The sequence below is a fragment of the Salvia splendens genome, unplaced genomic scaffold, assembly GCF_004379255.2.
Source record: "Salvia splendens isolate huo1 unplaced genomic scaffold, SspV2 ctg779, whole genome shotgun sequence".
NCBI lineage: Eukaryota > Viridiplantae > Streptophyta > Magnoliopsida > Lamiales > Lamiaceae > Salvia > Salvia splendens.
The window spans coordinates 16814-28974 of NW_024599454.1; the positions used below are offsets into that span (position 1 = coordinate 16814).

The following is a 12161-nucleotide window of genomic DNA, read 5'->3' on the forward strand; positions in this document are numbered from 1 at the left end:
TAGTAAATGCTGGTAGAGAATGAAAACTACGACACAAAGAATTTACGTGGTTCGATTTACTGAAGTAAATCTACGTCCACGGGAAGAAGGGAGGGCAAGATTGTATTGCTTGATCTGGGATTACAGCTTACAACACAGACTTGCTATATGGTATTTTATCTCTAGAGAGCTTAACCATTTTCTATCTGATCTAAGTTCTATTTATACATTGAACTAAGGTCGTGGTTTGCAGCCCCACTAACAAGATCGTGGGTGAGCAATAACTGCTCAATAACTGCTTCGTACCACTAAATAGATCGTGGGTATAGCGGAGGTCGTGGAGGCCTTTCATGAGTCCACTAACTCCTAGTTCGGTCGAATGCTGAGACCGAACTGCTGGACTTTACCGATCAGCTCTTGCCGATCTGAGAGGAGAGCTTGACTGGTCGGCTTTTACCGAGCTGTAGGCTGAGTCCGAACTCTTTGGTCGTGCCGAACTCTTTGGTGCCGAACAGATACTCTTTCTTGGGCTCTGGGCTGATGGGCCGTCACTGTTATTGGGCTTGTCATTAGGGTTTAGTTCGTACCCCATCACAGTTTAATTCACCATTGTGTCTTTCATGGGTGAGCTCTCGCTATCAAATAATAACTTTTTTTCTTTTCTGATTTGTTCGTGTGTAATCTTGGGCAAGAGCTTAGTTGTGTGAAGATAATTTTTGGAAGTTCGGAGCTTCTAAGAAGAAATGTGCAAGTCAGTTGTATTGTATTGCTTGTTATTATAATTTTGTTTTTTTTAGCTTAGGCGGTTAAATTTCTCTTGCATTGGTTTTTAATTTGTCGATGTTGCTCGATTCTCAAAATTGGGGTTATTCTTGATTTTTCATCGTGTGAGTTTTGTTTGGTAATACTATTGAGAAAAAATTTGGTTGAAGTAGTTTGGATTTATGAATCCTGGTGCTGTAATGAATCCTGCTAGATATGGAAGAACATGAGCTGTTTACAGGAGACATTATACTAATTAAGGCACTTTCTTGATATTTTTTCTTCACCTTTTTGTAGGTTTCAGTTTGAATTTTTTTTTATTTGAAAATTTTAGAATGTATCTGTGGTACAGGGGAAAAAACAGAAAGATGCCATTTGCATTGTTGTTGCCAATATGCAATGCAAACCACTTAGTAAATGATCATGCTTCAGTATATAAGTTGGAGTACCATCCCTTTGAAGGAGAAGATTGGCCCAATTCTAATAGGGATGGCATGAGAAGTGTTGAATCTAAGGTTATTGAGATTGAACCCAGTGAATACTGCAATGTTGCATCGGATACTGTGATATTTTCTGAGCGAGAATGGTCGATAAAGCATGAAAACGGGGAGGGACTGAAAGAAGTAGGGTATGATGACGTTGGTGGTGCAAACTGAGACGATGTCTCAGATCCGTGAGGAACATAGAAGGTGGATATAGAGGGATGAGGAATGTGAGAATTAGTTCTAATAGTTATGCATTGAAGTGGTGATTGACAATGTTTGAGAGCAGTTGAAGCTTTTTTTCGGCTTAAAATTAGGCATTATAGGATCTTATTCAACAGGAACTTAGGAATATTACTTATTTATTGTTCTTAAAAAAATATAAGAGATCATTGTTCTTCATTATGCACAAAGATAGGATATTGTAGTCTGTTTTCATATTATCGTTTTCATTCTTTATGCTCACATACTGGCAGGATATCGAGAGAGATAATAGGAGGAGGCAAAAACCGGAGGCTATGAAAGAAGACACTGTGGATGAAGTTAGTGAGAATGAGATCAAGGTAGTGCATTTTGAGGAGTCAATGAAATATAGTCATAGAAGTTCTAGTGGTGCTTCTTTGCACAAAATACTTCAGCAGTCTTGTGGTTTTGGCTCTGAATTCCAGTTTGAAGGTACTACCTTTCTTTACTCCCATGCTTTGTTTCCTAGCCTTAGTTGTTTTTGTGTATGACATAGTATCACATATACTACCAAATCTCATGTAATATATATTAATTCCTTTTCATTATCTCCTCAAGCAAGTTACATACTTTTTCTTTTATTAAATTGTGAGTGTTTAACAGTTGATGCCATAACTGAGGAGTAATCTCGTTGAATATGACTTACTCGAAAGGTTTAGTGAGTATTAGGATTAAATGCTTTGTAACTCCTTTAAAAGTTGACCAGCATTAGGAGAATATTACATGTCAATAAAATCAAATTTAGGTAAGATCACTAATATAATAATAGGAAATTAGGTTGACACAAAGGCCTTCTGTTCGAGTGGAAAATTCATAAACTAACCATAAATCTATATATCATTGATGCTAAATGCTGCTAAAAAATGCTACCCCTTACTTGTAAACGACCCTATTATTTATGTAGCTCTTGTTGCTATGCTTGTCCAGATTAGCTAATATTTTGTTGGTTCCCGACATAATATGACTTTCGACACTAGAGTTCTTGATCCAGATGAAACTCGACAAGACTATTATTTCCAAAAATATCCCTAGAATGTTTTCAAAAATCCATTCAGACATCACGTGGCCATCCATCAACTCATGTAGGGGACCCTATAAGAGGATCTTGTCCTTGCCATCTAAGTTGGGTGTCTGTCAGATTAATCTTTTCTTCCTATCTCAAAAAATCAATTCCTCTTCCTTTGTTAGAATTTATTACTCCACATAACAAATATGTACGTGGGGGTCCATGCATTTTTTTTGTCAAAGGATTAACTGCTGGTGCATTATGAGCTTTTGTTTCTGCATGTGATTCTCTTTGTGATATAAATTCGGCATGTAAATGTTGTTAAGTGCACGAGTTGAGTTCCTAGTAAGCTCCCTACTGTGACAAACGAAAGGTCGAAATGGATGTTCAAGTCGGCAAATAAGTAGGGACTGGAGCGTTTTATATGACCAACTGCCTATGTTTGGATATGAATCACGTGGTATATAGCTTTCTTGATGTGGATTTGTACATGGAATTTATCTTAGCTCAAATTGAGGGATAGTTCAGTGCATTCCATTAGTTAAGTCGGGGATGAAGTGTAATGACTAAAATACCCTTGGCACGAACATGTTGTCGTAAACTTGAGCCGACACTTCCAACTAGATTATCCTGGCACCCCTTTCATGCAATAATGATGGAGCCCTCTTTTCTCAAAAGAAATTAATAGAGCTATATTGATCATCCTAGCCCTGTTTGCATCTTCCTCACACCATATGTTATTTTCCACTAAGTCAACACTATCTCAAGCGTATGGGTTCGCTCAACTGAAATCAGAGGGCGGTCGAAGTATTTGACTAGTTTTGTTAAAGGGAAGCGATGAAGTTATAAATTGTGATTTACAAAGTGGTTAGGTTCAGTAGTTCAAGTAGCAAAAGAGGGTCCAAAATATTATCTTGATATCTCTGTGGAATTTCAGGCCAGAAAAATCTCATTTCTCAATTAGATGACAACTTGCTTTTTGAATTTTAATGCCTCGTGGTGACCCCATTTGCCTTTATAGGTTGCTCTCGCTTATGCTTTTAGAGGTGTAAATTCAAGGCTTAGAGAATGAAATTACATATGTAAAATGGCAGATGATAAGACAGGTTTTGGTTGTCAATAAAGGATATGAGCATAGGCCAAACTGTCAATTTTTGCATCATCAACTTTGGTATGGTATGTTGTTTGCATCCATCTCACATGGTGGGGGTCCTTTTAGCTCATCCTTTCACATTTATGGGACAAAAAGTGTTGGAGTTGAGGTGGGGCTTTCGGGAGCCAGAGATACGGAAAATATTTATCTTGAGCGTTCGCGATATTATTATTAATGTGACATTATTTAAATATTGAATATAAGTTTTGTTGTTTCGTAAGATAAAAAAATTGTGTTAGATTGTGTGTTATCTTATCATGATTTTAATCATGCCCCTAACCACAGCTCTATAATTTTTTTGAATAAATACAAAATCATTTACGAACAAAAACAAGGCATATGCCTGCCCAATCAAACATCCTTGTGCTTCTTTGATTGAAAATGACTTGTCCATAAAGCAACCTAACAAGGTTGCATCTTTCATTTTAATATATATATGCAAGCATTATTGAACAATGATTCTTACTAGATAGTAGTAACATTTAATGTCGCATGAAATTAAGGATTTAGTTTAGTTATAAGAAACTTGCTCATTTCCTTTTTAGATAATGTAACAATGATCTTGATGTTATAATCAAATAATGCCCCTACCTCTTTACATTGCCATCTAACTGCTGTCCTATTCCTAACAAAAATCCAAAAAATTAAAAGAAGTGGTTCCAACAAATCATTGATGCTCATTTGTTGTAGTTTGTGGAAGAGGAGTAAGCCAGGGAGCAATTAGATGATCCTTGGAGCAGCAGCAGCTGAGACGAGGTCACTGATGAGGACGAGTATGAGGTGGGGATCTCGGACCCTTTAGGCGACCTAGCTGTGGGCTTGTGGGCTTGGTCAGCTCCTGCCACGGGCTCGTGCTTGATCTCTTTCAAAAGGGCAACCACGTCTTTCATGGCAGGGCGGTCATCAGGCCGGTTGCTCGTGCAGAGAAGGGCGATTCCGAGGGCTTGGAGCATCTCTTGGATTTGTGTGTCCGGGAGGCCTCGAAGACTTTGGTCTATTATGTCGACCGGGTCCTGTTTGCTCTTCAGGTGGTTGCGTACCCATTGGACAACGTGCTGGCCGTCCGGGAACGAAGGGTCGACTGGCTTCTTGCCAGTTATGATCTCTAGTAGGACGACGCCGTAGCTGTAGACATCGATCTTCTCCGTTATTTTCACCATGGAAGCATACTCTGCAAAGGCAAAAAAAGGAAACAAAAAGTTAAGAGAGATCCAAAAGTTTTCAAGAAAGTGGTGAAAGGGTAAAAGACAGGTATGTGGAGACAAATATGTGGACAAAAAATCACATGATTTCACATAACTACAAATCCCAAAAACTAGTAACATCACTCAACTATATACAATACTTTGTTTCTACCAAAGTAGTAGTGGAGCAATCAATTTATGTGTTATTCTAACAGAAAAACATCAAAATATGTAAGGGATTTGGGTATGGACAAGAAAAACATGTAAAAGAGAACATATGAATATTATTACCTGGAGCAAAGTAACCATATGATCCAGCAAGTTGGGGGTGTGCTGAAAATGAGCCAGCATTTTCACCATCCATAAACCTTGCTAGTCCAAAATCAGCCAAGCACGGCTCGTACCGATCCCCGAGTAGAATGTTATGCGTCTTGACGTCGCGGTGGAGGATTGGCGGTGCGCAGTCATGGTGCAGGTAAGCGAGGCCCTCAGCGACCCCCAACGCTATCTTGAACCGAGTGTCCCACTCGACCCGCTCCCCTTGTCTGTCGTGCAGTAACGCCCCTAATGTGCCGTTAGGAAGATAATCGTACAACAATAGCTTGGTCTTCCGGTTCGCGGCCCACCCAAGCAGCCTAACGATGTTCCGATGCCGGATGCGGGCTAGTGTCGCGATCTCTGACGAGAATGCAGAGGCCGAGCACTTCTCTGAAGACTGGAATCTCTTGACCGCGATGGTGAGCCCACCCGAAGTCAAAGCCCGGTAGACCACCCCGGTCCGGCCGTGGCCGAGCACGTTGACAGGTGTCAAGCACTTGGCCACGTCAGTGATTGACAAGTCAAGCTTCTGGTAGACAGTGACCTCCCATGGGGCTGCCAACTCCACATCATCCTCGTTGTCCACGTCGCCATTGCGGGACCCACAGGACCGGATATTGCCACCAAGGATCAAGTAGAGAGCGGTCAGCAGCAATATGCACGCTGTGCAGAGCAGCACCACCATGGCCACCCTCGCCCCCTTCCCGTGCCTGGTGGCACCACCCTTGTCGGCTGCGCATGCACTGCCAGTGACGCAGAGCTCCGGGTTTCCAGCGAGGACGCTGAGCGGGAGCTTGGAGAAGAACGGTGTGTCCGGGACGCGGCCGGAGAAGTTGTTGTGGGAGACATTGAGTGCAACGAGATTCTGAAGATCAGCAAGGTAGTGAAGGTCGCCGGAGAGCTGGTTGTGAGAGACATCCAACACCCCGAGCCGGTCCAATGACGTGAACTCCTTCGGTATCCCACCGGAGAGCCGGTTCCAACTCAGATTCAGCGCGATCTCAAGCGCTGGAATCTTCCCCAAACTCGCCGGAATCGTCCCCTCAAGCTCATTGCTGCTCAAATCCAGCAACTGCAGCTTCGAACACGATCCCAACTCGCTCGGAATCGACCCCAAAAACCGGTTCACCCCGAGAACCAGCTTCGTCAGTGAGATCAACGAGCCCAAGCTCGAACTCAACGTACCTCCGATCATATTATCCGAGACATCTAGAAACTGTAAAGCAACAAGATGATCCAAATTCTCCGGCAAACTCCCTGATATAGAATTCGAATGAAGATCAAGAAACGTGAGATTCCGGCATCCAGAAATCTCCGGCGGAATGATCCCCGACAGCCTATTCGATCCAAGATCGAAGAAATTCAAACTCTTCAGCTTCCCAATCTCCGGCGGCACATTTCCGGTCAGCTTATTATCATTGGCGCGGAACCGAATTAACGACGAACAGTTCCCGATCGCCGGTGGAATGGGACCGGAGAGATTGTTAGCCAGTAGCAAGAGCTTATTAAGATTCTGCAAATCGAATATTCCACTCGGAATCGGACCTGTCAACTCGTTCTGCGACAGGTCAACGGCTTCGAGGTTTTGACAGTTGGATAAAGACGGCGGAATGTTTCCCTGCAGACGATTCTGCCATAGAAACAGCAGGCTCAAATTCCGCAAATTGCCGAACTCCGCCGGAATGCTGCCGGATAATTGGTTGTTATCGAGCTCAATAAGATTCAGCGCGGTGCAGCTGCCGAGCTGGCTTGGAATCTTGCCGGAAATCTGGTTCACGCTGAGCTGCAGCTCCTGCAACAAGCTCAAATTCCCGAACGACTCCGGGATCTCGCCGGTTAGCGAATTCATCGAGGCGTCGATCACGAGCAATCTGCTGCAGTTTCCGAGCTCCGGAGGGATGGTTCCGACCAAACTGTTCTGCCATAGCAGGAGATTCTCCAGCTTCTGCAGCTTCCCCAATTGAACAGGAATCGATCCCGCTAGCGAGTTTTCGTATAAATAAATGTTGCGAAGCTCGGTGCAGTCGCCTAGCTCCGGCGGGATTTGCCCTGAGAGGAGGGTGGTGTAGATGGCCAGCGTTTGCAGCTTCTTCAACTGCCCCAGCGATGGCGGCAGGAATCCGGAAATGCTGGTCTCCGCCAATCCCAACAAGGCTAAATTCGAGCAGTTTCCGATCTCCTGAGGTAAAGCCCCACCGAGGTTCTTATTCCCGCCTGCTCTTATCACTGCCAGCTGCTTCATCGTCCCAATGCTCGCCGGAATTCCGCCGACGAGCTGGTTATCGAAGAGTGTCAGCTCCGTTAACGCGGCGAGGTTACCGATTTCAACCGGAATCGAACCCTCAAGCCTGTTGCTATTGAGATGGAGCTGCTCCAGCTTCTGCAGAGTGCAAATTGAATCAGGAATCTTCCCGGTTAATGAATTATCGCTCAAATCTAGCAACTTCAATTGCTGAAGCTCGCCAACTGTCGGCGGAATTGGGCCACTGAGATTAGTCCCGCACAGAACCAGTTCGTTCAAAGTCCTCAACGGGGTAAAATCAGATAATACATTCCCGAGGAGGTCAATATACTTCAAATTGATCGCCACAACCTCATTCTTAGAATTGCAGGAGATCCCAAACCACGAGCACGGGGTGGCGTGGTCAGGGCTCCAGCCTCTGAGCGCGTCGACGGAGGCGTTGAAGGTCCGCCGCCACGCGAGGAGGGCTTGGCCCTGAGGGTTAAGGCTGGAAACGGGGGAAAAGAATGCGAGGAGAAGGAGAAGCAGAGGCCATCGAAAAACAGGCATCACAGAAACATAAAAAGGATCTATGATACAAATTCCGATGGGTTTGAACCTAGGGAGAGGCGAATTTGGGAGGAAAACAAGATCATGTCGTTGTGGGCTATGAGTAATTTAGATATATAGCTGCATAAAATATTGTGACAGAATCTCGGGATCCAAGAAACAGCTAGGCCATTGTGTTTGTATGTAGATGTGTGTAGTGCAGTAGTGTATGTATAGGCAGAGAGAGAGATGGAGAGAGGAGATTTTTGTGGGATTTGTTAATGGAGGTGGAGGAGATGAGGTTTGCTTTGTTTAAGAAAATGAGAGGGGAAAGGTGGATGGAGATGGCACAAGGAGTGCTGACACTGCAATTTCAAATTTATTTTAATTTCGAGAAATGAAGACTTTTTATTTACTTTTTGTGCAACTTTTTTATGTGCTGGGTACTTTCGTACTTTCATCTCTTTTTTCTCTGGGGTTTATTTGCGCCAGAATTAATTTTGTTACAATCACATCGTTATCTGATTCTTACCAAAGATTGTCAAGTAATATAGAGGAAAAGAAATTAGGGGTATAGTTTGACTATAAAAGAAATAGACATAATAAAGTCTGTTTAATATTTTTTTCTGTGTCCACATCTGATTATACAATACCGTTTGTGGGATTGAAACACTGATTATTGGATTAATATGGTTAAGGGTTCGTCAAATGATGATCTCATTTTTATTTGTAATGAGTGAGAGAATTAAATGTTTAAACTCTTTTGTTAAGGAGCCCGCAAAAAATTTTGTTACTTTATAAACAACATCTGATTATACAATACCGTTTGTGGGATTGAAACACTGATTATTGGATTAATATGGTTAAGGGTTCGTCAAATGATGATCTCATTTTTATTTGTAACGTGTGAGAGAATTAAATGTTTAAACTCTTTTGTTAAGGAGCCCGCAAAAAATTCTGTTACTTTATAAACACTAGTATCACACCCGTGATATGCACGGTCCATTTTATTTTCTTCAAAATATAAAATATTGATTTGAAATAAATAATAATAATATTATATGAGTTAAAATCATAAATTATTATAAATGTATACAATAATACATTTGATAAAAGTAGTAAATTTTATTGGTGTATAAACATGACTTATTCTTTAGAAATCTATTTTATAAAAAATTAATATTAAATAATTTAATGATTCTAAATTCTAGCTGTGTCATTTTATTTTATTTTTGTCTAAAATAATATTTATTTGTATAATTTTATTAAATACAAATCAGTTTATTTACACAAAAAATACCTATTAACTTATCATTTAATGTTTTACTTTTATTATATTGACTATGCAAAATGTCTATTTTTCATTATTGTCACAAAATTTAAGAGTCTTTCATACATTAATTATTGCATAAAATGGTTCCAATGGCATTCAAAATCAAAACAAAAATAATCATGATATAATTTTAAAATTGTTCTAACATCACCAAATTATTTCTCACTGACTTTAACCTTAAAATGGTCTTAGATGTACAACGTTTTTGCAAGTTTGGGTACATAATACTTTTAGTAGGTCCACAAAATATTTATTGTATCCGAAAAGAAGATTAAAATATGTGATGGGTTTACAATGAAATTATGGAATCATTCTAGTATATTGTTTGTAGTAAAATTATGAGAATTTACTAAATGAATATTTTATTTAAATAAACTACAACGTGGAAACAATTTATTTTTCCAATAGTATAGCACATATTCACAATTAAACATTTTTGCAAGTAAATTAAATTGAAGTCACACACATAATTCTAGACAAATTCTTCAAAAAAATTTCCCTTTTACTTTTCCTAATTATAAAAAAGTTAAAACTTTTTCACTTTCTCAATTTTGATAAAAGAAAATAATAAATTGTGTAAAGATGAGCATGTTTTAGGGATGTCCCAATCCTCTTAAGAATTGTTCGAAATATATAGATAAAAATTTTTAACCATATACTGGCGATATTGGAATGAAAATTACAACGAAAATAATAAAAAATCAAACTATAAATCGAGTCGAGAGAAAACTTCTTTCCACAAGACAAATTATGTTGTGCTTGGCACCGACAAAGTTGATGGAGCTCCGAGAATCAAGCAATACAGTGATCCTAAAATACACAACAAAATGTAAAGAGTTTGAGATAGGAGGGAGAATGCTTTTATTGGTGCGTAATCCATGTACAACTTGATGCTTTTATAGGCACAAAATAAGAATATAGAAAGACATGAAATTAAAACACCATAAACAATAAATTAAGGTAATGAATGTTATAAGAAGTGAAAAGCCAAAGGGCTCCCCATGATCACATTCCGATACTCACGCCATTTGATAGAGTGTGAATACAATAGGAGTAAAATTGAAATAGAGGAATATGGATTGTTAATGAGCTTACTATTTAGGGTATTAGTTACTGGTATTTTAGTTTTAAACGTTTATGTAAATGGGTTATAATTATTTGACCTTTCAAATAATAAAAATAAATTTAATTGATATATAAATTTTTAATTAAAATAACATTATTTTAAAATTTTTCAAAACTCCCCTTTTATATATGGAGTTATAATTATTTGACCTTTCAAATAATAAAAATAATTTTAATTGATAGATAATTTTTAATCTAAAAACTCATCACTTTATTGCATTAATTAATAGAAAAACAAATTATGAAGCGGATCATTAATGAATTTAATTTTTCTAGTGACAACCTATTGAGTATTAAGAAAATATTTTAGCAACTGAACCACATTTGGTTTCAAACTTTTCTTTAATTTAATTAAGTATGATGTATTAACCTTAATTTAATTTAATTTAATTAATTTTTCTAATTGTATATTGTTGAAACTAAAGAGTAGAATCCCAAGTTGGAATTTCTTTGATCTATAATCTTCTTTATTATACAATTCCTAGTCGAGCTTCATTTCATTGCAATATAGTGACCCTATACACTAAAAACCCAAACCCCGAAACCTAAATCCTAAACCCTTAACTTTAAAATATACTCATCATGACCAACAGATGAGCCAGATATCAATTAAATTTTCCCTCCGTCCTAATTCAATTTTACTTTGTTGATCACTTATTCTATTTTGGAGGTTTTAGATTTGTATTCGATATCTTACACTGGATCAGCCTACTTGATAATCCTTACTGATAGTAGAGGTTTTTTTACATTTTAAATTCAAAAAGCACCAATCAATTTGAAAATCCTCCCTTGCCAGATTGCAAGATCCATCTCCAAGTTGACATGCTCTCAAAGCTTGAAACCGTCCATATCTAGTAATTAGTATGTTAACGTCACTCATTTTTTGAAATTGAGGCTCACTAACTTCAAACATTTGTTTGCTTGAAATCATCTTAATGTGGTATGCATGATTTGTAACTGGATTGCGAGGCCGATTTTGCCTCATGAGAAAATTGCTTATACGAAAAATACCCCCTTCCCTAATTAGTGCACCAAACCTTGCATGTAAAATTCGTGGAATAGTTGCTTGAATCCTATGCCCTGAACACAAAAAAGTCCATAGCTAATGATTTCATATAACTTGCAAAAACATAACTAAAAAGTACAAAACAACATACCATTCGATCGTGAGGCACACATTCTAAACGCACGATATTGGTTTTGTCTTTAGGAGCGGCAACTTCATAGACTTGGATACAACAGACTTTAATAATCGAATTAGTTTTTGTTAGTTGTAGTTCATCGAGCAAGGTGTGGAATGGTTCCATGGTATCAACCTTGCTACTCGTGGGAAGAACAAAAAGATGAAGTTTGAGCTGTATAAGGTGAGTAGGTATGTGTGGTTAGATCAAATGTCATATTTATAGGGGAAAAAATGAACCATGAGGCTCTCTTCAAACTTTTCACATTCTCCACTTAGGTTACCCTAATACTAAAACAAAAAAAAAATATTATTAATGTTGGTTCCAATCGATTTTCTACTATTAAATTGGGTGTTATATAGAGAATGAAGGGTGTGTTGCAATAATTATTATATTTAATGGTTTGATAAAGATTAAAAGATTTTAATTAGTAATCTTTCTCATGGCAGTAACGGTAGCACCACTCGCAAATCTTTGAAAATTTTGGATATGGATTTCAATAGGATACTTTAATTACAAAATTTGCCGCTACGCTAATAATGGTGCAATAATCACCCACTTAATCCCATTTATATGAAAAAGTCAAATTTTTTTTTTATAAGAGAAAGTAAATTGTAGGTTTCTT

The 12161-nt window shown here is 38.6% G+C and overlaps 1 protein-coding gene and 1 long non-coding RNA gene across 2 annotated transcripts; one reads left to right on the forward strand and one right to left on the reverse strand.

The window, feature by feature from the left end:
• Nucleotides 1-622: 622 nt before the first annotated feature.
• Nucleotides 623-2052, forward strand: LOC121791326. The gene is made up of 2 exons (XR_006048513.1): nt 623-730; nt 1700-2052. It is a non-coding gene; the product is annotated as an uncharacterized LOC121791326 (long non-coding RNA).
• Nucleotides 2053-4135: 2083 nt separating this feature from the next.
• On the reverse strand, nt 4136-8255 carry LOC121791327 (leucine-rich repeat receptor-like serine/threonine-protein kinase RGI4). Its single transcript, XM_042189319.1, has 2 exons — nt 5101-8255; nt 4136-4796 (listed from the first exon to the last, which is right to left on the reverse strand). Exons 1-2 carry the CDS (start codon nt 7916-7918, stop codon nt 4303-4305), a joined length of 3312 nt encoding a protein of 1103 aa, XP_042045253.1. The 5' UTR covers nt 7919-8255; the 3' UTR covers nt 4136-4302.
• Nucleotides 8256-12161: the final 3906 nt, after the last annotated feature.

Coding starts and splice junctions, on each gene's coding strand:
- LOC121791327 (XM_042189319.1), bottom strand. CDS start 7,918: ATGCCTGTTTTTCGATGGCCTCTGCTTCTCCTTCTCCTCGCATTCTTT. Junction 4,797..5,100: donor ATATGGTTACTTTGCTCCAG/GTAATAATATTC, acceptor TTGCCTTTGCAG/AGTATGCTTCCATGGTGAAA.